A 25406-nucleotide genomic window follows, 5' to 3' on the forward strand; every position below is an offset into this window, starting at 1 on the left:
CGACATATATCCCAGTACACATTTGATCATCCTCGCCCAACCTGGGGAGGAGCGGCGGTGCAGCGGTCGGCACGCTGCGCGATAAGCTCGGTGACCGGAGTTCGATTCCTGGCCGCAGGCTGCTATCCGTGGCGAGTGATATCTCACCAAGTGGTCCTGCCCCACACTTCACTGACCCACTCTGACCAGTGTGGGGAGGTATGGTCAAACAACCCCCAAACATCAATGGGGAGGCCCTTCCAGGAGGTCTAGGTATAACCAAACTTGGTACTGTTAGTGACATTGAGGCAAGCAGTTTGGCAGTTAAAAACAAAGATCAAAATTAGTAAAATCAGTAACATCAACAATGGGTGGGTGGTCGACCCAGAGGCATCACAACGTTCAACATTGTGAGTGGGCTCGGGCAAGCCACCGGCGCCGCCGCTGCGAGGAATTTGGTCGTTGACGAAGGACGGCGTCAGCGGCACTGCGAGGCGCAGTGCACGGAGAGCAGCGTGTTGCCGTGCCGGCTGGACACGGAGGTGACTGCGTAGGGGAACGTCTCCTGGAGCTGCACGGGCCTGGGGGCGCAGGCCTCGCCGTCGGTCCGGCCCAGCCTCCCCCGCGCGGCCTTCCCCCACGTGAACACTTGCCCTCCTGCAACGAGCACACGGGAGAAGCACGCGGCTTGCGTGCAACTACGCCGGAGAGACGCGCACACGCACGCACTCAAGCATTGCTTGAGTGCCCCAGTCTGTGCAAAAAGCAACCTCTGACTTCACACAAAGTGTTACTTAATTTACCACCACGGGAGTGACGATATTGATGATGGGGCGTCTGAGCCAAGTGCTCTGAGCAAAGAGGCCCCCACCCCCCTGGCACGAGGTGGTCATGGTTACAGAACTTTCACCAATCAGCTGCTGGATGAGAGGCTCCCCCACACCGTGAGGTTATTTCGCAGCGGTCAGTGCGTGTTGGTCAGTAGGTGTTGGTGAAGGCGGGGAGTGCACAGACACGGCAGACGAGGTGGTGGGTGGCCAGTACACCCGGCCTCCTTTGTCACCCTCGTGGCGATGTTTACACATCGCACCGGGTATTCGTTTAAGGCTGAGTCGACCTAAGAGGGGCCCAGGACCGGTTGAGATAATCGTTACCAGTGATGGTGGCCGAGAGCGGGAATTGAACTTGGGTTTCTGGGTTCGTAGCGCAGCGCGCTCACTACACTACTGCTACACTACCGCTCCCCACACCGCACGTTCACACACGCACACACGCACGTTCACACACGCATATTCACACACGCACGTTCACACACACATTCACACACGCACGTTCACACTCACACACACACACATTCACACACGCACACTCACACACGCACGTTCACACACGCACACATTCACACACGCACGTTCACACACACGCACATTCACACACGCACGTTCACACACGCACGTTCACACACGCACGTTCACACACGCACATTCTCACGCACACACGCGCACACACGGCGGTGGCGGCAGCAGCACGAGAGGGCACCATCGTCGTCACCTTCGGCGACGGCCACGGTGAAGGCGTCGCCGCAGGTGACCTGCACCACCTTCACCCCGCCGAGCCCGTCCACCGGCTGCGGCGCCCGGCTGCTGGGGCGCGCTCCCCCGCCAAGCTGCCCGTGCTGGTTGCTTCCAAACGTGTAGCACGTGCCCGTGTCTGCGCGACGACACGCGGCGAGATCGGCAAAGATTTGCCAGGGCGGTGACTTCGACGGGAGGGAGACCGAAGAGAGGCAAGACGGGGGGGGGGGGGGGGATGCGGGGACAGGACGAGACAGACGGGGGAGATGGAGGCGGAGTGGGACACCCACACACGAGGCAGAGAGAGACGAGACAGACGGGGGAGGCGGAGTGGGACACCCCACACACGAGGCAGAGAGAGACGAGACAGACGGGGGAGATGGAGGCGGAGTGAGACACCCACACACGAGGCGGAGAGAGACGAGACAGACGGGGGAGATGGAGGCGGAGTGGGACACCCACACACGAGGCAGAGAGAGACGAGACAGACGGGGGAGGCGGAGTGGGACACCCCACACACGAGGCAGAGAGAGACGAGACAGACGGGGGAGGCGGAGTGGGACACCCACACACGAGGCAGAGAGAGACGAGACAGACGGACGCACCAGAGAGAGTGCGTCCTGGTTGACGTGTCACGGCTGACCGTGTCCGTCACAATGGCAGGAGCGCGACGGGCCGAATTGCTCAGCTCGGTGTTTTGAGGACGGTGCACGCGGACAAGAAACACGACGGAGATGGAGGAGACAGAAGGAGACGAAGACAAGGCAGACGGAGATTGAAGTATCTGATCAGCACGGTTGGCTACGTACAGTGCGAAAGAATGTTGACATGCATCATGTTCGCCTTATGGCGTCGTTCCCTGGTCTGACACTGGTGAGACTAGGCCCTAACGAAGGCCACATCTCTGGTGTCGGCCAATCAGTTTCAAAGACAACGCCATGTGTCTAATTATCAGCGCAAGTTTTTGTTTGCATGTTGACAACAAAAGGTTTCTATTTGCTGTTGGAGCATCTGAACACAACTCCTGCCGCTTCATTGCCAGAAGGGGTCAAGCCGCCGCGCCGTCGCGACCGTCGCCCCACCTGTGACGGCGGCGGAGTGAGCGGTGCCCAGCGCCACGTGGACCACCCGGGCCCCGTCCAGCGGGCTGGACTGCACCGGCGAGAGCACCAGCGACTCCTCGGTCTGCTCCGCGGGGCACGCGGCAGCGTCGTCGTCGCCGCCGTCGTGCGAGATCTTATCCAGGCCCAGTTTGTTGTACCTGCAGCGCGCGTCGGACGGACGTAGAGGGGGCGGGGGGGGCAGGGGGTGGAATACGTCCCAGTGCAGTTGTCAACTCGGCCTCAAATGAGTACCTGGCACGGTGCGTAAACCATCGCCACTGGGGAGACAAAGGCGGCCGGACGTGGTGCTGGCCACCCACCCCCTCGTGTGTCATGCCGGCCTTCATAGGTGCTCGCTAACAGCACTTGCCCCAACAGTCTATTCAGGCTATACGTGGCGGGAGGGGGGGAGATCATTTGTCTTTGTATGTATGGTGGTGGCTAGGAGATGTTAACTACCTCGCCTGGTCTGCAGGAGGTCGTGGGTTCGATTCCTGACGCCTGCTGCTGCTGTATATTTGCGCGTCTTCCTCTACCCGTGGTCGCGTGGATTTTTCTCCGGTTCCTGCGGTTTTTCCCTCCACATTTAGAAACACGCGTTCAGAGTATTTGGCTCCATACATTTCCACATCATACCAAGCCATTTTGTTGCGCTGTCATTTGTGGCCAGGTCACTTCTGACAAAGAGCTACATAGCTCAGTGGGCCTTACCTGGTAAAATACAAAACTAGTTTAGTTTAATAGTTTTAGTTTAGTCCGTTGAACTTCTCTCGCACCGTACGCATCCAATCGCGCTAATCGGAGGTGGGGGGGAAGGACGATAAAGGAACGACAGAGAAGCAGTCGTAGAGAAATGAGGCTGTGAACTCGGCTCGTACCGGTTGCTGCCGCAAGCCAGGAGCCTGCCACTGGAGGTGAGGATCATGGAGCAGTCGACGCCGCAGTGCGCGCTGCACGGCTCGTAGGGCGGGGGGACGGCCACCGGCTGCGGGCACAGGTGGAGCTCCTGATTGCCCAAGCCGAGGCGCCCTGGGGGATCGGAGAGACACGCGCAGACGCACGGAGAGATGTACGGACGCACGGAGAGACAGAGAGACCCATCGAGAGACAGAGAGACGCACGGAGACGCAGAGAGACGCACGGAGAGACAGAGAGACGCACGGAGAGACAGAGAGACGCACCGAGAGACAGAGAGACGCACCGAGAGACAGAGAGACGCACCGAGAGACAGAGAGACGCACGGAGACGCAGAGAGACGCACGGAGAGACAGAGAGACGCACGGAGAGACAGAGAGACGCACACGGGGCTGGGTCCGCGTGCCGGTGTCGTTACGGAAAGTTTCGTGACATGTGTGGGTTTGTTTGTTAATGCAGGGGCTGACATCCACCCGAAGAACACGATCTTTATTTCGCTATATCCATGTCGTAAATGCATCCGGTGTTTTGACTGTGTGAAGTCGCGTGAAATGGCGTTCGCTAAATAACAAAAATGTAAAAAGTTGAAGAGCGACGATGCCGTCGGTGCACGACGCCACGTGCACGACGCAGGGACCGAGACGAGCGAATAATAAAAGGGGGGAAAAAAGCGAGGCCCACGCCGAGAGGGGTGCTGATCGTCGTGGGGGTTATTGGGGCCGTACTTCGCCACGCTGGTCAGTGCGGGTTTGGCGCAAGGGAGCAGCATTGAGCATTCGGGCTGCGAAACATTTCCGTGTCATGATGATAATCCACTTCGTCGAGGTGTCACATTTGTGATAGCTCGGTCAGTTTCTGAAAAAACAGCGACATAGCCCAGTGGGGCCTTACCTGGTAAAACTGAAAGAAACCCAGTGTGATAGTTGAGTTGTCGTGGGCGGTTGTAAGTCTTACCGTTGTCTCCTCTGCCCCAGGCAAACACCTCTTGCTCATTGCTCACCGCCAGCACGTGCGACATCCCGCACGACACCTGGGTAATCTCGTAGCCCAGCAGCGCTTCCACAATCTTGGGCTGCCAACGACACCGAGGTAGTAGCAAGAGCATTCGCTCGCGCCCCACGTGTGTGTGTGCAGAGCTTCGCTCGCACCGTGACGTCGGCACGCACTTGGCATGGACCGGACCCATTAGGAGTGGGCCCATAGGAGTTGCGCAATAACACCGTAACAGAGGCTTTTTTTTGTTGGGTTAGATCGCGTAAATATGAACGTGGTGTCGTTACACCCGCCACCACCCGCCACCACCCGCCACCACCCGCCACCACCCGCCGCCACGGCCAATGGGTAAGGTTTGTCACGTCAACAAAGCATGGTGACTGCCCGACGATGCTGGTGGTAATTACCAGCGAAACGCCACGGTACTCGACGTGTGAATGTTGTAGCGGGTTTACTCTCCAACACACCGGGCGTGCCGAACTCGTCACTCAGTGTCATCTCGTCCGGTGACGTCATCCTTCAATCTCATCCCATCGCCAAAACAAATCCCATCATCTAATTTCTCTCAACCCATTATCCCATCATCATCATCATCCCATCATCCCATCATCCCATCACCATCATCATCCCACGGTGCCCCACGGTACCTGTGCCACGTCGCTGTAGCTGCCATGGCCAAGGCAGCCGCTGCTGCCGCTGCCGTACGTCATGAGGATCCCCCGGTCTGAGAACAACGACACAGAAGAGGCCCGGGTCCGCACGGTGACAAGATGCAAAACAACAACAACAACCAGCAGCACTCCCTATGAAGGCCGGCATGGCACACGAGGGGGGGTGGGTGGCCAGCACCACGCCCGGCCACCTTTGTCTCCCCAGCGGTGATGTTTTTTTACACATCGCACCAGGTGCTCATTTGAGGCTGAGTTGACCTAGGGGAGGCCCAGGACCAGTTCAGATAATCGTCACTGGTGTTGGCCGTGAGCAGGAATCGAACTCGGGTCGCCGGGTCCATAGCGCAGCGTAGCACTAACCGCTCCACTACCGCTCCCCACACACACATTGACACACACGGACACACACTGACACAGGGACACACACACGAACACACGGACACACACGGACACACACACACGAGCACACACACACACGAACACACACGGACACACACGCGGACCGGTGAGGCATGCGGTGAAGAGGTCGCCGCAGGAGACGTGCTGAATGGTGACCCCGGACTGGCCCTCCAGGAAGCGCGACACGAGCTGGGGCTGGATGCTGCCCACCGAGCCGGGGAGGGCAGCGTCGCCCACCGTGCCCGGAGAGGCCTGCACACACGCAGTGGGCAGCGAGGAGTGGGCAGTGGGGAGTGGGCAGTGGGCAGCGGGGAGTGGGCAGCGGGGAGTGGGCAACGGAGAGTGGGCAGCGGGGAGTGGGCAGCGGGGAGTGGGGAGTGGGCAGTGGGCAGCGGAAAGTGGGCAGCGGGGAGTGGGCAGTGGGGAGTGGGCAGCGGGGAGTGGGCAGCGGGGAGTGGGCAGTGGGGAATGGGCAGTGGGGAGTGGGTAGCGGGGAGTGGGCAGCGGGGAGTGGGCAGCGGGGAGTGGGTAGCAGACAGCGGGGAGTGGGCAGCAGGTAGCAGACAGTGGGGAGGATGTAACAGCTGAGTGGCACGGTGCCCACAGCGATCCACTCTTAGGGTGGAGAGACTCGGCTCATGATCATCGTCGTCGTCATCAGCCGTATCACCGTTACCATCATCAGGGTCATCGCCATCATCACAATCATCACCATCATCGCCATCGTCACAATCACCAAAATCATCACCATCAACATCACCATAATTATCACCATCATCACCATCATCACCATCGCCATCATCACCATCATCCCCATCGCCACCATCATCACCATCATCATCATCACCATCATCACCGCCATCATCGCCATCATCACCATCATCATTGCCATCATCATAATAGAGATGAAGGAGCCTGGCATGAAGCGTTTCTGGTGTCGCGGGCGCGACACCTCGTGCTGCACAGAGACAGCTGCCATCGGGGGCCCCCGCCCCCCACCCACGGGGAGCAACTGCAGCGGAGCGCCGGGATCATGACGACGACGACGACGAGGACGACGCAATGGCGAGGCACGTGGAGGTGCTCTGGACACTCCCAGCAAGCTCAAGTCTCCGGCGAGTTCCACGTAGCGCTCACCTCCCAGACGATGAGCCTGCCGCTGCGCGTGACGCCGGCCCTCTGCGTGCGCCCCACCGCCACCTGCAGCACCTCCGTGTTGGGCATGGCCAGCTTGACGGGCGCCAGCGTGCCGCTGCCCCACATGTAGACGGAGGAGAGCGGCGGGGGGGCAGCCGCCGCCCTGCCGGCGCTCCCGGCCAGCGCGCCGTCCCCGGACACTGGCGCCGTCGACGCGGAGACGGGGGGGGGGGGGGGAGATTGGATTGGTTGCTCGCATCCAGACTGGTCCGGGTTGCTCCCGACGTTGCTCACGACGCGTAAAAATATAAACGTGTCGTTCAACCCGCCACCGCCCGACACAGCCAACCAGTAAGGGTTGGCACGTACACAGAAGGTGCCAATTCGTCACTAGTACAGCACGCCGGTTGTGTGTTGGAGAGCCAAGCCACAACGCAACATTCATTCCAGGGCCTTGCAATAATCTTGAGCCAATCGGCTCCTGCACAGAAGGGAGTGCGGTTGAACGCTGGGCGAGCGTGAGGATACTCACGCGGGAAGCGGGGGCGACACGCTTGCCTCGCCCTGCCCTGTGCGTCCAGCGACAGCAGCATCATCGGCTTTTCCATCCTGCAATCGACATCGCCAGCAGAATTTAAATAAAACATTTTTTTTTACAAATGGCTAATGATGATGGTGACGATGACGACGACAAATCCTATTCCATAACATCGGAGCTGGATCGGAGTGAACGGGGAGGCGAGGAGGGGGCGATGACTGAACGTGATGGAGGGCGCCACGGTGGCTGGGAGGTGTTAACGGACACGCCTCGTGTACAGATCTTCTTTCTCAGAAGCCTCCTGGATATCACAAATGATAGCTCAACACGTGGAAATTTCTAGCAGCCAAATACTCCAAACGCGTGGTGATGTTGATTCTAAATGTGGAGGGTAAAAACCGGAGGACCCGGAGAAAAATCCACGGGACCACGGGGAGAGAGAGAGACACAGATTCCAAATATACAGCAGCAGCAGCAGGCGTCAGGGTCGGGATTGAACCCACGACCTCCTGCACACCAGGCGAGGTAGTCAACATCTCACCACCGTGGGCGCCCACGGTGGATCGAACTCGGCCTCGCCGGACACGAACCTGGCGGGCACCCGGCCGATGTCCATGTAGAGGCGGATCATGGCGCTCATGCACACGGGGTGAGAGAGCACCTCGCTCAGCTGCGGCCGCTTGCCGGGGTCCAGGTTGAGCAGGCTGACCACCAGCTGCCGCAGCTCGCCGCTGTAGCGGTCCGACACGGGGGCGAAGTTGCCGCTCATGATCTTCAGCACCAGCGCCGGCAGATTCTGCCGGCAGAGCGGTGCCCCCGCCGGCCGCGTTAGCGCCGCACGACTCTTGCCCCGCGCCTTTCGCCCGCTCGCGCGGCCCAGCCGCTGCCAGCGCGGGAGGCCGGCACGGCACCGCGTGGCTTTTTCCACCGGCTGATAACCACAAACCGAGCCGTGCCACGATGGAACTCGCATTTAGGACGTCCCGCGCCCATCAAAAAGGTTTGCTTGCTCTTTCCACGCAATGGTTTGCGAACACAAACCCAAATCGGTTTGGCGCATTCGTCCGCGACGTGACAACTCAATTCGATCGGCTCCGTCCGGTGGCGGAGCGTATAGCTCACAATGTTGGCTTTGAACCGACGCGGCGATACAACCTCCGATGAGCACGGTTGGCTACGTACGGTGCGAAAGAAGTTCAACGTACGTACACACGCGCACACGTACAAGGGAGGCGGATGATGACTCGCTTCCGAACTCGTTACCAAACGAACGCGCGGAGGGGACACGTCGGGGCGCGAGCGGAAGGGGGGGGGGGGTGGCCGGGTGGCTCACCTCGGCCTCGAAGGCCCTCTTGAGGCTCGCCAGCTCGTACAGGATGCAGCCCAGGGCCCAGATGTCACTCTTCTGGTTGTAGGGTTTCCCCTCGCACAGCTCCGGGGAGATGTAGCACGGGGTGCCCACCACCTGCAGGCCGACGGAGCACCCACGGGTTCAGGGCAGTTGGCTAACACGGCCAATGACTTACTTGGCTATCACAAATGATAAGTGAACAAAGTGGCTTATCACGTGGAAATGTATAGCAGCAGCCAAACACTCTAAACGCGTGGTGATGTTGCTACTAAATGTGGAGGGAAAACCGCAGGGCCCAGAGAATAACTCACACGACCACGGGGAGAGAGAGAGACACGCAAACTCCAAATATACAGCACGAACCCACGACTTCCTGTACACCAGGCGAGGTAGTTGACATCTCCTAGCCATCGTGGCGCCCCGAAAGAAGCCAGATAAGACGGGGCGAGAGCATGGAGGGCATAAAAAACCGTGCTCGCTACAATTTCTGAACTGTTATCATAATTATAATTCCGCTTTTCCAAACTCTGTCCTTTTAAGTTTTTAAAAAAATCATGATTACGAACAACAACATTGGAGCGAACGCGCATTTGCCACTTGAGCCCGGCGGCTGCCCTGGTGAATACGAGTGTGTGTACGGATCGTGGATACGCACCCGTCTGCGGACGTCAAAGATCCTGCGAGGTTATAAAAAAAACAGAACGCCACACGTGTGTGCGGTGACGTCACGACTCACACGTGTGTGCGGTGACGTCACGACTCACACGTGTGTGCGGTGACGTCACGACTCACACGTGTGTGCGGTGACGTCACGACTCACACGTGTGTGCGGTGACGTCACGACTCACACGTGTGTGCGGTGACGTCACGGCTCACACGTGTGTGCGGTGACGTCACGACTCACACGTGTGTGCGGTGACGTCACGACTCACACGTGTGTGCGGTGAAGTCACGACTCACACGTGTGTGCGGTGACGTCACGACTCACACGTGTGTGCGGTGAAGTCATGACTCACACGTGTGTGCGGTGACGTCACGACTCACATGTGTGTGCGGTGACGTCACGACTCACACGTGAGACTCCACCAGGAACGACGCCGCAGAATCAGACCGGGGGGTGCGGGGAGTATTGCTGCATGATTTTACTTTCATGATAATGTCTCCAAGTGGGCGTGGGCTGCCTGACGTGCGCTGGGAACAGCCCATTGGGCTCCGTGCATTGAACCCCCTTTGTGCACGCACCGCACGGACACGGCTAACGCCTCGTCCCTCACCCACCAGTCGCCAGGTCGGCCCTCCGGCCACGTGACTGTTGACGATTCGCTCCTCACAGCACCGATGGAGGACGATCGATGATGACGATTTCACCCCCCCCCACCCCCCCCCTCCCCTACCTCTTCCTCACCGGGAACCGAACCGGAACGGGTCCGACGTGCCGCTCACCGTGTACGCCTTGCTCTTGCTGCTCAGGATCTTGGAGATGCCGAAGTCGCCGACCTTGACGACGGTCTGCCGCTTGTCCAGCAGGATGTTGTGCGTCTTGAGGTCGCGGTGCAGGATGTGGTTCGAGTGCACGTGGTGCAGCGCCAGGGCGATCTGCACGAAGAAGTGCAGGATAGTGTCTTCGTCCAGCAGCGAGCCGCCCCGCTTCTGGATGTACTCGGCGAGGGTGCCCCCTGCGCCCCGCCACCACGGACACAAAGGTTCCCCACCGCGTATGAACGTACTACGTATGTTGTACGTATGTTGTACGTATGGTGTACGTATGGTGTACATATGTATGTCGTGTGTGGGGAGCGGTGGTGCAGCGGTTAGCGCTACGAACCCGGGTGACCCGAGTTCGATTACCGCTCACGGCCACCAACACCGGTGATGATTATCTGAACCGGTCCTGGGCCTCCCGTAGGTCGACTCGGCCTCAAATGAGTACCTGGTGCGGTGTGTAGTGGACATCGCGACTGGGGAGACAAAGGCGGCCGGGCGTGGTGCTGACCACCCACCCCCTCGCGTGCCGTGCCGACCTACATCGGTGTATTATTTTATTTTGTTTCTATTAAATAAAAGAATAATTTCTTATTATCTTTTGTTTCTATTAATTTTATTTGTTACCCACGTGACTTTACCGAAAAACCCAAGAGTATGAATCCTCGCAGTCACGGAAGCTTCACATCTAGAACTACTAGCAGGACCACGGCGTCGCCACGGCAACGGGGCCTCACCGGGCGCGTACTCCATGGCGATCATGAGGGCCTTGTCCGCGAGGAAGTTCTCGAAGTACTTGATGACGTTCGGGTGGCTGAGCAGCTTGAGCACCTGGCACTCGTTCTGCGCCGCCTGCCGCTCGTCGCGGCTCATCTGCTCCACGGGGATCTGCTTGAGTATCACCTGCTTGCCCTCGTCCCTCCGCACGCACAGGTGCACGATGCTGCGACGGTGGGCCGGGAGTCGAGAGGAGGGGGCGGAGGAGGGAGGAGGAGGAGGAAGAGGCAGGGGGAAGGACGGGATAGGAGGGGGAGGGGGGGACACAAGCGCATGCCGGGGGTGACGCAGGGCCGGACTGAGCTGAGACTGAAAACCTTCGTGACTGCAGGAATTCATATTATTGCTTCTTTCGGTGAAGTCACGTAGATAGAAAACAAAACATCTAAAATAAAAGCAAAAAACCCCACGACGTTTCGATCGCGACACAAGCGGTCTTCACCCGCCTGATGCAGACCGCTTGTGATGCTACTTATTATTCGTATTACTTCATCCGCCTGTTGTCGTCAAGGAGCGTCACGAACTGGCAGCATCCGCTCGTCACCTTCGCAGCGGCGGCGGCGGCGGCGGCGGCCTCTGGCTGCTAAGCAACGTCCCGCGGCGCTTTCAGATGCGCGACTTCTGCGGCCGTCTGGAACGCTCTCGCGTCCGACGTGAGGAAGAAGCCACTGGGCACTGCGATGCATTTTTAAAGAGCAGCTTCCATGAGCAGCTTCCACGAAGCAAACTCACTCACACACACACAACAAAGATCCCCCGTATAGCCTTAACAGACTGTAGGGGCAAGTGCTGTTAGCGAGCACCTATGAAGGCCGGAAGGGCACACGAGGGGGTGGGTGGCCAGCACCACGCCCGACCGCCTTTGTCACCCTAGTGGCAATGTTTACACACCGCACTAGGTACTCATTTGAGGCTGAGTCGACCGTTTCAGATAATCATCAGTGGTGTTGGCCGTGAGCGGGAATCGAACTCGTGTCGCTGGGTTCATAGCGCAGCGCGCTAACCGCTACACTACCACTCACAACAACCGCCATTCGCCACTAAGTGGCGGTGACGTCACCACGACGCTTGTGCCAGGCCATGTGCACCTTGAGGCCACGTGAAGTGTCGAACGCCCGCTGGCAGGAGGTCACGGGGCAGACCCAGGTGCCACGGGTCGACTGACCGAGATGACCGAGATGACTGGCTGATGCACCACCTGTGCCCCCTACTGTGCCAACTTGCTGTGCTTTAGCCACCCGGCGCTCCGCTCGTTGTTGTGAGCGTCGCTCCTCCGCCCTCCGTTGTTGTTGGAGGGCGACTGCCTCCAACTGCCCAGTAGCGTCCTTCACGAGCCTCCTCCACTGAGGCCGATCTTGACACCGCTGGTACCAGTCATCGGCAAGTCCACTCAGCTCCACGTCCTCCTGTACCACATCACTCCATCTCTTCTCTAGCCCGTGCCGCGCCCGTTTAGCCCCCTCGATCCGGCCGAACAAAAGCTGTTTAGGCATGCGGTGGCTGGGCATGCGGGCTACATGACCCAGCCAACGCAGCCTTGCCTGCCGGAGGAGCTCACTGATGGGACTTTGCCCAGATCTTTCAAGGACTTGTGAGCTCCTCACACAATCCAGCCTGGTTAAACCCAGGATGGATCGTAGGCAGGCCAGCCTAAATGTTTCCAACCGGCGAAGATGCTCCACTAGGGGGGTCCACGTTTCGCAAGCATAGAGAAGGGAGGGAATGACCGTGGCCGAGAAGACCTGAAGCTTCGTGCGGAGCGACAGACCAGGTAGCTTCCACACAGCGTTACGCAACCGATGAAAAGATATTGCCGCTCGACTGATTCGGAGTGAGACCTCTGCTGATAAACTGGAGCCGGTCATGAGCACACTGCCCAGGTATGGGAAACTCTCTACTCTCTCCACAACTGCCCCATCACCGATTGGGAGTTGTGGGGGCGGAGTGCCCGATGGTACAAAATACCCAGGCAGGTGCTTAGTTTTGGTGGGGCTGATGGTAAGGCCCCACCTCTTAGTGGCACGCTCCAGTCTCAGCAGCAGCGTCTCCAACTCCTCTTCTGAATGAGCAGCTATTACCAAATCATCGGCATACATAACGTGGTTGACCAATAGGGAGCCATCCCTTGATCGCACCCGGGCGTCGATCAGCCTCCCATTGTATCTGTACCAAATGGTAATTCCCCCGGTACAGCTATTGAAGGCTTCACGAACTACGCAGTCGAAATAGATGTTAAATAATGTGGGAGCCAGAGGACATCCCTGTCGCACCCCAAGGTGTACAGGGAAAGGCTCCGACTCCCGGCCACGTAGTTTTACCCGGGCCCGCTCACCATCATGAAGGTCCTTAATGATCGTGAGCAGAGGGTCAGGGACTCCGAAAGCACGAAGAACAACCCAGAGCCCAGTCCTACTGATGGTATCATAGGCCTTGACCAGGTCAATAAAGCAGAGATGTAGGTCTTTTTGGAATTCCCTACACCTCTGCTGTAGCAGACGGACAGAAAATATGGCATCTGTGCAGGACCGCCCTTTCCTGACTCACACACACTCACTCACACACTCACTCACACACACTCACTCACACACTCACTCACACACACTCACTCACACACACTCACTCACACACACTCACTCACATACTCACTCACTCACACAAGTCACTCACCCAAAGGCTCCTCTGCCTACGACTTTTATTTTCTCGTATTTATCCATCGCGGAGTCGAGCAGAGACAGCGAGGAGAGGAGGGAGAAAGTGAGGAGGGAGCCGAGAGGGGGGAGCTGAGAGGGAGCCGAGAGGGAGCTGAGAGGGGGGAACTGAGAGGGAGGAGAGAGGAGGGAGCCGGGAGGGATGAGAGAGCTGAGAGGGAGGAGAGAGGAGGGAGCCGAGAGGGAGGAGGAGCGAGCGAGGAGGGAGCGAGGATTTTGGTTCTCTCGCGACCACGGCCGCCTGCTCTGCACGCCACTTCCGGGTAGGTGAGCTGGTCACGTGACGTCTCCACGGGGGAGGAGGGAAGGTGAGGAGGGAGGGGCGAGGGAGGAGGGGGATGTGAGGAGGGAGGCGAGGAGGGGGGGGGGTCAAAAATCGTCCAAAATCGCGTGACGTCATTTATGGACGGCCCCTTGCGCCGTGCGGACAGAGCGGTGGCTCGCGGCCGACTCGCTCGAGGAGGAAGCAACAGAGAGGGGGTGGCAGCAGGTGCAGCAAGCGAACACTGTGGGAGCCACTTGCACATATTCACTTTGAAAGGATTTGCCGAGACGTGTCAGCTGATCTTTCATTGTTCTAGAGGCGTTTTGGCGGTGTCCCAAGGGGTCGTGTTGTGTGGACCTGATGATCATGGGGCTCTGGAGACCACCTGGAGAAGATTCCAGGTATGCGTTGACAGCGTTGACGAACAAGTGGAGACTTTTTGAATCTATGAACATACAATTGTAATCATGTTACAGTGTATCATCCGTTCTTTTCCCATTAAAAACGATAGTCCCATGTGAGTGTTGACATTTTTTTGAAACACGCTGTATTGGAAAGACACACTCATGTGAATGTTTATCGGAAGCCATCCTCCGTTGGGCTCTTATTTTAAGATGTTTTCAGCTGAGCAATGCCGAGTCACGTTTATTATTATCTGGAGAAAATCCACGCCTTGCGCGAGGGGGCAACGCTCGATCTCCGTACAGATGGAGACAGATGGTGACTGGTCCACTTGCAACACTTTCAGCCGCCATACATCCCACGTGGCACACAACTTCAGGCGGAACGGCCTTTTAAGTAGGAACACCATGATGCAAATTAAAGCAAACCTGACAAGCAGTCTAAGTGTAAAACCATGACCTCCTTAAGGAAATTATTATGTGAATGTAGGAATGGTGGTGGTGGTGGTTGCTTGCGCCCTCACCGAAGATGAACATCAGTGGAGGGATGCAGGCAAGGCCGATGAGTCAGATGCCTTCTATGACCTCCTGTCACAGGTGCTAGCGAAAGGGGCCCCTCGGGATAGTCATCCTGTTGGGTGACTCCAATGCCCGAGTGGGTCATGATGCTGGCAACTGGGCTGGAGTGATTGGAAGGCATTGACAAGATCAGCTCAACAATAACGATAGGAAGCTACGAGACTTCTCTGCAGCCCATGGGCTTGTTATTACCAACACGCTGTTCGGGCATCAGCGCATCCACACGTTATGGATGCATGCCGGGTCCAAGCAAGGACATCTGCTGGTCTATATAGTGACAAAACAGCGGCTGTGGGCCCATGTCCATGGCACCAGGACCTACTGTGGAGGTGATGCGCCTGCCATTCTTCCACTCCGGTGGTGGGTGTCCATCTAGGACCCCATGCAAACCCACAGTGGCCTGGTCTCAGCTAGTTGATGGAAGTTGTGAGAATTTCATCATCGTTTGCAGCTGAGGTTGGCATCGTCCCCCCCTTCTCCTGATGTAGAAGATAAATGGGTGAGGTTTAGGTCTGTGGCTCATGCAGCTGCAATGGCTGTTTTGGGTACATGGTCCAGACCTCCCCAGAGACCCTGGCTGACGGAGGTGTTCGGCGCGACCAACCCGGATGCCCAAGTTCAATTCCCACTCACGACCAACACCAGTCACAGTTATTGGAATGGGTTCTGGGCCTCCCCTAGGTCGACTCAGTCTCAAATGAGTACCTGGTGCGATGTGTAAACATCGCCACTGGGGAGACAAAGGCGGCCGGGCGTGGTGCCTGCCTTCATAGGTGCTTGCGAACAACACTTTCTGTAACAGTCTGTTACGGCTACATGGGGAATCGTTGTTGTATGTGTCTTTGTGTCTGTCGTTATGTCTGCGTGTATCTGTGTGTGTCTTTGTGTCTGTGTGTGTCTGTATGTGTCTGTGTGTTGTTATGTCGGTGTCTGTGTGTATGGTTGTGTCTGTGTGTGTCTGTGTGTGTCGTTGTGTCTGTGTTTTGTTGTGTCTGTGTGTGCCTGTGTGCGTGTCGTTGTGTCTGTGTGTGTGTTGTGTCTGTGTGTGTTGTGTCTGTGTGTGTTGTGTGTGTCTGTGTGTGTGTGTCTGTGGGTGTGTTGTGTCTGTGTGTAATTGCGGGGACTCATTACGCCTCTTCAAACAGCATCCGGACTCAAGTGAAATGAAAACAAATCAGATTTTTTTTCATACAAAACAACATTTTTTCCTTTAAATATTTATACATGTAGATCTACAATATATATTATACTTAACAATGATTCCCTTTTTCATTGAACCCCATTACATTTTACAACATTTGAACACAGTACATGATCGCTTTCCATCTCTCTCCCCTCTTGACAACGGCTGAGATTGCAGGCTAGGCTGGCTGGGAGGACACCCGCAAGGGGACAGCTCCGAAAGTCAATAATCGTTGACCAGGGCTCGTCCCACGCGTGTGCAGTGGTGGTGATGGGCAGCCATCCTCCCGCCACTCCTCTGCTTGGTTCTCTCCCCGTCTTCGCACGAGATGCTGGCACCAGAAGACACGCAGCACCTAATAGGGAGACACTCTCACGAGCCATGTAGGTTCCCCCACCCCCCCCCCCCCCAAATAAAACTAAACTTTGTCCCCAGGGCGACGAATGGCCGGCCCTGTGACAGAATCGTCGTCCTCTTCGCTCGAGCAAAAGCGATTCCGAACGAAAAAGAGAAATGTACGGAAGTGGCTCCTAGTGCCTGCGAAACTTCGCCGAGTTCTCCGCGCTTCCCTCGGCCCACTGCCGACATCATCGGCGACGGGGGCGGTGGGGGTGGTGGTGGTGGTGGCGATGGTGGCGGCGGCGTCTTCATCCCTCCCGTCGTCAGGACGGCGATGTTCCTTGCTGGGGCAGGGGACCGGAACCCAGCTGGTCAAGAAGAGACAAGATGCGCGTAACATCGATATGCTCCTCATCCGTACTTGACGCATTCACGGCAGCGTCCACTTACTGCAGCGGGATGCGTCACGCGCCGCCAAAGCGAACGCTCGTGAAGCGATCGTCGCTGGACTCCCGTGCCGTGTTAAGAGCTGAGATACATCTCAGCGCCAACATGTTCCACGCTCGAACAACTTTTTTCGTTAACATGAGAAGTGCAAATTATCGTACAGTTTTAAAATATAGGAATAAAATGTAAAAATGTCACGCTCACCGTACATGAAGAAACACAGTGCAAGATCCCCCCGATAGCAAGATACCCCGTATATATCACCTGTTAGGGCAAGTGCTGAGAAACTAAGCGACATGTCTCGGACTGTGTTCGTGAACATAAGGCAGATCTGAAACACGGTAGGACTAATACCTCGGCCGTGGCTGATAATTGTTTTAATGCGGTGGGCTCACACGAAATTGATTTCTCCAAGACGAAGCTACTTTTCAAACCTACTGGCTATCAACAAAGATGTCCATGAAGCCATCCATATATACAGACACAGACACAATTTCCACCGAGAAGATGGGTACAAACTGAGCAATCATTGGATGGATGTTATCAACCAGTTTAAGTCATAATTGGCTGTGATGTTCCCATCCTACCACCTTCCGATGTTAGTTGTTCATTTACAGGTTCACACTAACACAGCCACTTCGCGCACCGACCAAGAGATGGCGGTGGCTCTGCGATCTTCCATTAACATGTTAATGTTCACCTGGCAGTCCTTTGATTGGTGGAAAACTAACCACCATTTCAAACCTTTATAAACAGTTTGCCTTTAGAAGCTAACCCCCTTTTCCTGATGACGACCGCTTGTGTTGTGATCGAAACGTCGTAGTTTTTAGTTATTTTTTAGTTATTTTCTTTGAACCTATCTATGTGAATTTACCGAAAGACCCAAAGAATATGGATTCTCTACGCCCGTTGCCAAAAGGGGAGACACTTTAACTCAACAAACCAGCCAGCCCCAAAACTTCACCCAATGCACCACTCGCACATGAAGACTCACCACCCCTGACTCAAGATCCAGCTAATGCCGTCGTCCCAGCTGCCGTCTTCTCTGAGGCCCTTCTCAGCGCCTCTCTCGCCGGACGCGGAGGGGATCGCTCTGCCCGACGGTTCGAGAGACCACTCGCAAGCCGTCACGTACGACTCCACACTGTCGGAGGACGCCGGCGGCGGCGACGGGGGGGAAGCCGTCGGATCGGCTGACCCACGGCCACCGGGAGAGTCGTCGTCGTCAATCTCGCTGAGCGTGCCGCAATTATTGCCGGGGGTCAAAAATGTTTCCTCTGCCTGGCTAGACGGCACTGGCGACGGCGCTTCGGATGGCGTCAGCCATGCTTCCGCATCCAGGTCGAGGGCGCTGTCCGCCATCCACTCGTGCTCGAGGGCCTCCTCGGGCGTGAACCTCCACATGGGATCCCACCTGACGAGAGGGGAGGGAAAAGGGAAATAAATAAATAAAACGCTCACGAAGGCCCCACGGGACTAGCCTAAACTCCTCTTCAAACATGGAGTAGGCGCAAGCTGTACGATCTGTTCTCCGAATAGCACCGCGTGGTGCTTTCACGAGGCGATCGAGCGACCGGAACTACGTCGCAGCGCGAGTAGGGACAAGCGGTCGTGCGGCTGCCTCGGCGCAGTGTAACGCAGGGCATTGGGATGCTGCTGGATGCTGCTGGATGCTGCCCACCATGCCCACCACGCGCCTCGGTCTTTGTTCGGCCTGCGTACGCACCTCACGCATTATCGCGGACTGCCCTTTACCCTACGTTATATATTACTTATTATAATGCGATTTGTCCTAGACGTTTTGTTCTTCGGGAACACAGCTACTATCATGTGATAGGATAAACAGGCTGCACGCAGTTTTACCGACAACCGTAGCACGTCACGTGGTTGACCGTCAGATGACGTCGTCAAAAACATTTTGCCCCTGACAGGACAAGCAGCTGCCCAATCTCAACGAAATTGCATTTGTCAGGTGAGTGTCGATCACAGATGTGAATTGAATTATCGACGAAGATAATGCACAGTGGGCGGTGGTGGTGTGCCACTTACGCGAGGCATCCTTTGATGAAATTGAGGAAATGGATGTTTTCCGTCCCAAGCACTTTGTTGAGGGGTAAGCTTTCCGGGGTTACTTTCTTGTGGTTGACGAAGATCTCGCCCCTGTTACCTGTTTTACGAGACAAAAAAAGGACAGAGAATTAGTGCTGGGATGAAGACTGCAACGCAGTGCGGCACTCCATGCACGACTTGAATGTTGCTTCAGTGTTGCCGAACGAACACACGATGAGGTCGCGCTCGTTGCAACACAAAGCGCTTGCCGCAAATGATCCACAATACCTCGCCATCGAACAAAGACGGGGGTCACCGCATCGTCGCACGGCGCTTTAAGATGCGCCTCTGCGGCCGTCTGGAACGCTATTCCTTCCAATATTAGGAAGCCGCTGGGAGCTGTGCACTTTTAAATCATCATCGTCTAGATTGAAAAACAAATTTTCTCTAGAAACAGCTTTTTTGCCTTTAATTTGTTGTCCTTCCCTCACACCTTCAATGAGCACGGTTGGCTACGTCACATCTCAGACTCAAAGATGCACTCGCACGTGGAGATTCCCCAACGGCTCATGGCCGAAAAAGGGAAAACAGATTAAAAACAGAGGGCAATATTGCTGGCTGCATGGCCACACGGCTCTACGAGAAGTACCAGCGCAGGTAGCGACTGCCGCCACCTCCTCCACTCACCAAAGGAAATGAGCTTCACTGTCGAGGTTACGATGACAGTCATTGGCGGCACCCCCAGGATCTGCACGCAAGCACGCACGCACGCACACCACCGTGGCGATGAGTTGACGTGGGCGAGATCAGTCGAGAGATGAGTCGTTGATGCGCACGCGATTACGTGTGTCCGTCCAGTCGACTTACCTTCGACCACTTTCGTCGGATTTCGGAAGCTCAGCAGGATTGGCCTGCAAAGTGCTCGGATGAGTGACCAATGCACACACCAGATTGTCTGGATTACGTGGTGTGTATTACAGGGCAGTTCAACAAAATCCATTGTTGTACTTCATATGCTTCCGTGCTCTGCTCCCCTTCACCAACCTACACCGACCATCATTGTGCAGTACAGTACTACTATTTGCTATTACTACTCAACTATTTTTATTTTACCAGGTAATGCCCCACTGAGCTATATAGGAGCTCTTTTTCAGAAGCAACCTGAAAAAGAGCTACTATGTAGCCACGAAGTCATCACGTGAGAATTTCTCGCAGCCAAATACTGTTTGCGCACACGGAGAGATGTACGTAGAGACGCACATGGGACTCGGTTCGCGGTTCGTGACATTTCGTGGGTTTGTTATGAAACCGCGTCTATATTGAACGAACTGCAAATGACTTGTTATTTTATCAGGTGGAGGCCCCACTGAGCTGGGCAGCATCTTTTGCAGAAGCAACCTGGCCTATCACACATGATAACTCAACGATGTGGCTTGTCGTCATGTGGAAATGTATAGCCGCAGCCAAACACTCTGAAACGCGTGGTGGTGGTGGTGTTGATTCTAGATTTGGAGGGGAAAACCGAAGGACCCGGAGGAAAATCCCCGCGAGCACGGGGAGAGAGACAGAGAACGCGCAGACTCTAAATATACAGCAGGCGTTCAGGGTTGGAATCAAACCCACGACCTTCTGCGTACCAGGCAAGGTCGTTAACATCTTGCCACACGTAACTGGGAGAGAAAAAACCCTAGCCCAGATAATTATTGGACATCTGTGACAAAGTGCTTCATAGCTCATCGGATTCCTCCAGTATTAAATACACATTCAGATTCTAATCGTTGTTGTTGTTGACCTCGAAAGACCTCGAGCATACCTCGATGACCCTCTCCAGATGGTGACATTTGAGCTTTCTCTTGAAGAGGTAATCGCCAGTCACGAGCTCGGCAACCACGCAGCCCAGGGACCACATGTCCACGGAGCACGTGATGGGCAGCTTGAGGTACATCTCTGGTGCTGTGTAGTGTTCCGTGCCAAACCTCTTGAAGACTGAAAAGAAATGACAACAACAAAAGATGTCGATATATGGAGGTCGTGGGCTCGATACCGACCCTGATGCCCACTGTGGTCGCGTGGATTATTCTCAAGGCAGGCACGGCACACGACGGGGTGGGTGGCCAGCACCATGCCCGGCCGCCTTTGTCTCCCCCAAGTGGCGATGTTTACACACCGGACCAGGTACTCATTTGAGGCCGAGTCGACCTAGGGGAGGCCCAGGACCGGTTCAGATAGTCGTCACTGGTGTTGGTGTGCCGTGAGTGGGAATCAAACTCGGGTCGTCGGGGTTTATAGTGCAGCACACTAACCGCTACACTAACAGCTACACACACAAGCTGTACATACACACACATGGTACACACAGAGTACACACAGTACACACACACAGTACACACAGTTTCACACGTAGGCTTTCGTGATCAATATCATCCATAATACAGTTTTTTTTTGGGCTAGATCGCGTAAATATATAAATGTGTCGTTAAACCCGCCACCACCCGACACAGCCAACTAGTAAGGGTTGTCACGTAAACACCGGTGTGTTGGAGAGCCAAGCCACAACATTTACAATCTGAATACACACACAGTTCACACACACACACAGTTCACACATACAACACACACACAGTACACACACACAGTTCACACACACAACACACACACAGTACACACACACACGTGAGCTCACTTACAATTGGGACTCTCTTGAAAGCTGAGACCAAAATCGGTGAGTCTGACATCGCCAGTGTCGTGGTCCTTGATGAGGATGTTTTCCTGGAGAAGACAAAGATGTTAGCTACCTCGCCTGGTGTGCAGGAGGCCGTGGGTTTGATCCCAGCTCTGATGCCTGCTGCTGCTGCTGTATATTTGGAGTTTACATGTTTTCTCAGTAGTCGCATGGATTTTTCCAGTTTCTCCTCCACATTTAGAATCAACATCACACGCTTAGAGTATTCGGCTGATTTTTATTTACGCGTGATGATTAGCCACTGCGTTGAGCTATCATTTTTGATAGCCAGGTTGCTTCTAAAATAAAATATTTAAAAATACTTTCTTAAAAAACACGCTTTTAATGAAATGTACTGTCCGAGCTGCCCCTCCCCCTGCCCCCTTCCCCCATCGCCCCTCCCCTCCTACCACATCCCCCGCCCGATGTGGGTGGGGCCATGTGGGTGGGGCGATGGGCGGGGCGATGTGGGCGGGCGTTGTGGGTGGGGCGATGTGGGCGGGGCGATGTGGGCGGGCGCTGTGGGCGGGGCGTTGTGGGTGGGGCGATGTGGGCGGGGCGATGTGGGCGGGGCGATGTGGGCGGGTGTTGTGGGTGGGGCGTTGTGGGTGGGGCGATGTGGGCGGGGCGATGTGGGCGGGCGCTGTGGGCGGGGCGTTGTGGGTGGGGGGATGTGGGCGGGGCGATGTGGGTGGGGCGTTGTGGGTGGGGCGATGTGGGTGGGGCGTTGTGGGTGGGGCACTCTGGGTAGGATGTCAATGAGGCTGCAGGCCGTTGTATTCACTCACCGGCTTCAGGTCTCCGTGAATGATTTTCTGCTTCTTGAGTTTCTGCAGGGCCTTCAGAATGGACCTCACGTACACCTTGGCCTCGGGCAGGGTAAAGGCCGTGGAAACCAACGTGAGTTGCTGTCTGAGGTCTCCCCTGCAGGACAGAGCGGCACGCATGGTTACGCTGCCTCCTCCTTCTTCGCGAGTATTGGACACGAGGTTCCTCGCAAGAGCCGGATGTCGAATCTGCCGTAGCGGCCGCTCAAAAACATTCCCCACGCCGATGACGTAGGGCCCCCGTGGGGGACAGTGTCCTCATGCACGGTTGAAAAGTGCTTCCGTTTCCCATCGCTGTTTACAATGCATTGTGTTATGTGTATGTATGTTGCGGGGAGGAGGCTCGTGAAGGACGCTGCTACTGGGCAGTTGGAGGCAGTCGCCCTCCAGCAACGACGGAGGGCGGAGGAGCGACGCTCACAACAACTCACGTCAAAAGCTCAAGGACCAGACTGAAATGGCCCCTGAAGGTGAAGGTGTTGAGGAGTTTGATGACGTAGTTGTTGTTTTGCTCTTTCGACTGCAACGCTTTAAGCATCCGCACCTCCCTTTTGGAACGGTATGGCTTGGCGCTGCGGAGAGAAAAGTGGTGAACGAGTCTCACCCCGCTCTTAGTACTGCACGTTCAGAAACACGGTGGCCGCATAAACACATTTCGTTAGAAACTCACTGTGATTCGTGCTGCAGCATTTTCACGGCTACTTCTCGCTTATATTTGTGATCCAGGCATCGGATCACCTGGCCATATGCGCCCGCTCCGAGCACACTCAGGACCTGGTACCTATATGCCAGATGCTCATCGTTGACCTGGAAAACATTACAAAAGAATTCGATTTACACTCAGTTAAAACAAAATTTTCAAACCAAACTTTTATTTTGCCAGGTAAGGCCCAGAGCTGTATAGCTCTTTTTCAGAAGCGACCTGGCTATCACAAATGATATCGCTCAACGAAGTGGCTTATCGCGTGGAAATTTATATGTGCTGAAGCAGTCACGAATTGGCACGTTTCATCTACGTGACAAACCCCGTTACTAATTGGCTGTGTCGGGTGGCGGTGGGTTGACAACACATTTATATTTATGTGTTCTAACCCAAAAATTTACTTTCTTTTGGATAATATTGGTCACGAAATCCTACGCGTTAAACCAGGGGTGTTATACTTTTAGTTTTTTTCCAGTAAAGTCACGTAGGTAAAAATAAATGGGAATTTTAGGGGTGTCTGAACACCTCCTGCGTGGAGATGTGAATTGGTTGGAAACCACATGGACCTTGGTTGAGGGTACGTACCAAACTGTAGTGGTGACTTTCGGAATTAATGACAGCATTCAAAGAGCTGTCTGTTGCCCGACGGATCCTGAAATAATAGATGTGTTCGTAGAGTGTGACTTCATTATGTTCAAACGGTGTCATTCTACTTCCGAATTGCTGGAGGATACCTGCATGCACACACACACACACAAAACATGGACTGTTGGAACAAGTGTTGTGAGCGAGTAGCAACTATGAACGCCGGCGCTGTGGCACACGAGGGAGGTGGGTGGCCAACTCCACGCCCAGTCGCCTTTGGCTGCCTAGTGGCGATGTTCACACATCGCACCTGTTAGTCATTTGAGACCGACTCTACCTAGGGGAGGCGCAAGACCGTTTCAGATAATCGTCACTGGTGTTGGCGGCCGTGAGCAGGAATCGAACTCGGGTAACCGGGTTCGTAGCGCGGTGAGCTAACTGCTGCACTACCGCTGTCCACACATACACGTACGTACCAAGAACGCGTATGTGCATTGAAAGGAGAGTAAGCATCAACAAGGAGAGCATCACTTACAAGAGCTCAGTCTAACCTCTTTCTTGTCCTCTATTTAGGGGTATAGCATCTTTGAGGGATGAGACTTAATGATGGAATGGAAGTCAAAGGGGAGGAACACGCCCAAGAAGAAATTATGCAAACGGAGAAATAAAATGAGCACGTGTGCAGGCTCTAGGACTGTTGCAGGGCGGGATCATGAGATTACGGAGATGTTCTAATCAGAGGTGCGACGGAAAAAAAACTAACACAAAAATCAGTTTGAAAGAAATTCGTTTGTCAATCTAGATTATTTAAAAGTGCATAGTTCCAGTGGCTTCCTAATATCGGAAGGAAGAGCGTTCCAGACGGCCGCAGAAGCATATCTGAAAGCGCCGTGCGATGCGGTCACCGCTGTCTTTGATCATGGCTGTTGATAATGCAGTGAACTCTAGTTGTGCGTTAGATGCAGACACGTAGCAGTGAATGGGGCGCTATGATTATACTGTCGTGAAGGGAGTAGTACCGGCAGGCGTGCAGTGCATCCCTGCCTCTGCGATGACGACAGGTTCGTCCATTGCTACTAGACGCACACGGATACACGCGGACACACAAACGCACAGATATATGAATAACGTCTTCATCACATACAACGCGATGCAAGCCACAACATTTACAATCTGAGTACGACGTAAAATAACGACATTTTGTATATATTTACGCGATCTAACCCCAAAAAAAACTCTATTATGGATGATATTGGTCGCGAAAGCCTACGTGTTAAACGGATCATTTAATATAAATCAGATTTAACTAAGGGATATGTGATCACTTAAGGTGTTTATGTGGCATCGATTATCCTGGACCTCAATAGAGATTGTACCCGTGTCTGTAGTGTGCAGAGGGCTTGTGAAATAAAGTTTCAGTGTTTTTGATGTGAAGGGACCTGGTATCTGTGCGTATACTTTCATGTGCGCCGTTGTCCATGCTGTCAATTGAGCTTGTGTCTGTATTATGATGTGAGTTTGTAGCATTGCACTGTCAGGCGAGCATGTATCACCTCAGCCCATCATCTCTCGGGGTTGATGAAATAAGCACCAAATAAATACCAAATAAAATTAATGGAAAATCCAGGAGTGGGGGGGGGGTAAAAAGTGCGCGTGTGTACAGGGAGGGGGGAGGGGTC

The 25406-nt window shown here is 55.1% G+C and overlaps 1 protein-coding gene across 1 annotated transcript; it reads right to left on the minus strand.

Annotated features, from left to right (window-relative positions):
* Positions 1-346: 346 nt before the first annotated feature.
* Positions 347-13893, minus strand: NEK8 (NIMA related kinase 8). Its single transcript, XM_078873874.1, has 14 exons — positions 13587-13893; positions 10880-11085; positions 10104-10336; positions 8643-8774; positions 7900-8105; positions 7304-7380; positions 6772-6971; positions 5739-5886; positions 5212-5288; positions 4526-4643; positions 3535-3685; positions 2636-2814; positions 1531-1689; positions 347-636 (listed from the first exon to the last, which is right to left on the minus strand). The coding sequence occupies exons 1-14, from the start codon at positions 13631-13633 to the stop codon at positions 458-460; spliced, it is 2112 nt and encodes a 703-aa protein (XP_078730000.1). The 5' UTR covers positions 13634-13893; the 3' UTR covers positions 347-457.
* Positions 13894-25406: the final 11513 nt, after the last annotated feature.

The sequence above is a fragment of the Lampetra fluviatilis genome, chromosome 37 (assembly GCF_964198595.1).
Source record: "Lampetra fluviatilis chromosome 37, kcLamFluv1.1, whole genome shotgun sequence".
Lineage (NCBI taxonomy): Eukaryota > Metazoa > Chordata > Hyperoartia > Petromyzontiformes > Petromyzontidae > Lampetra > Lampetra fluviatilis.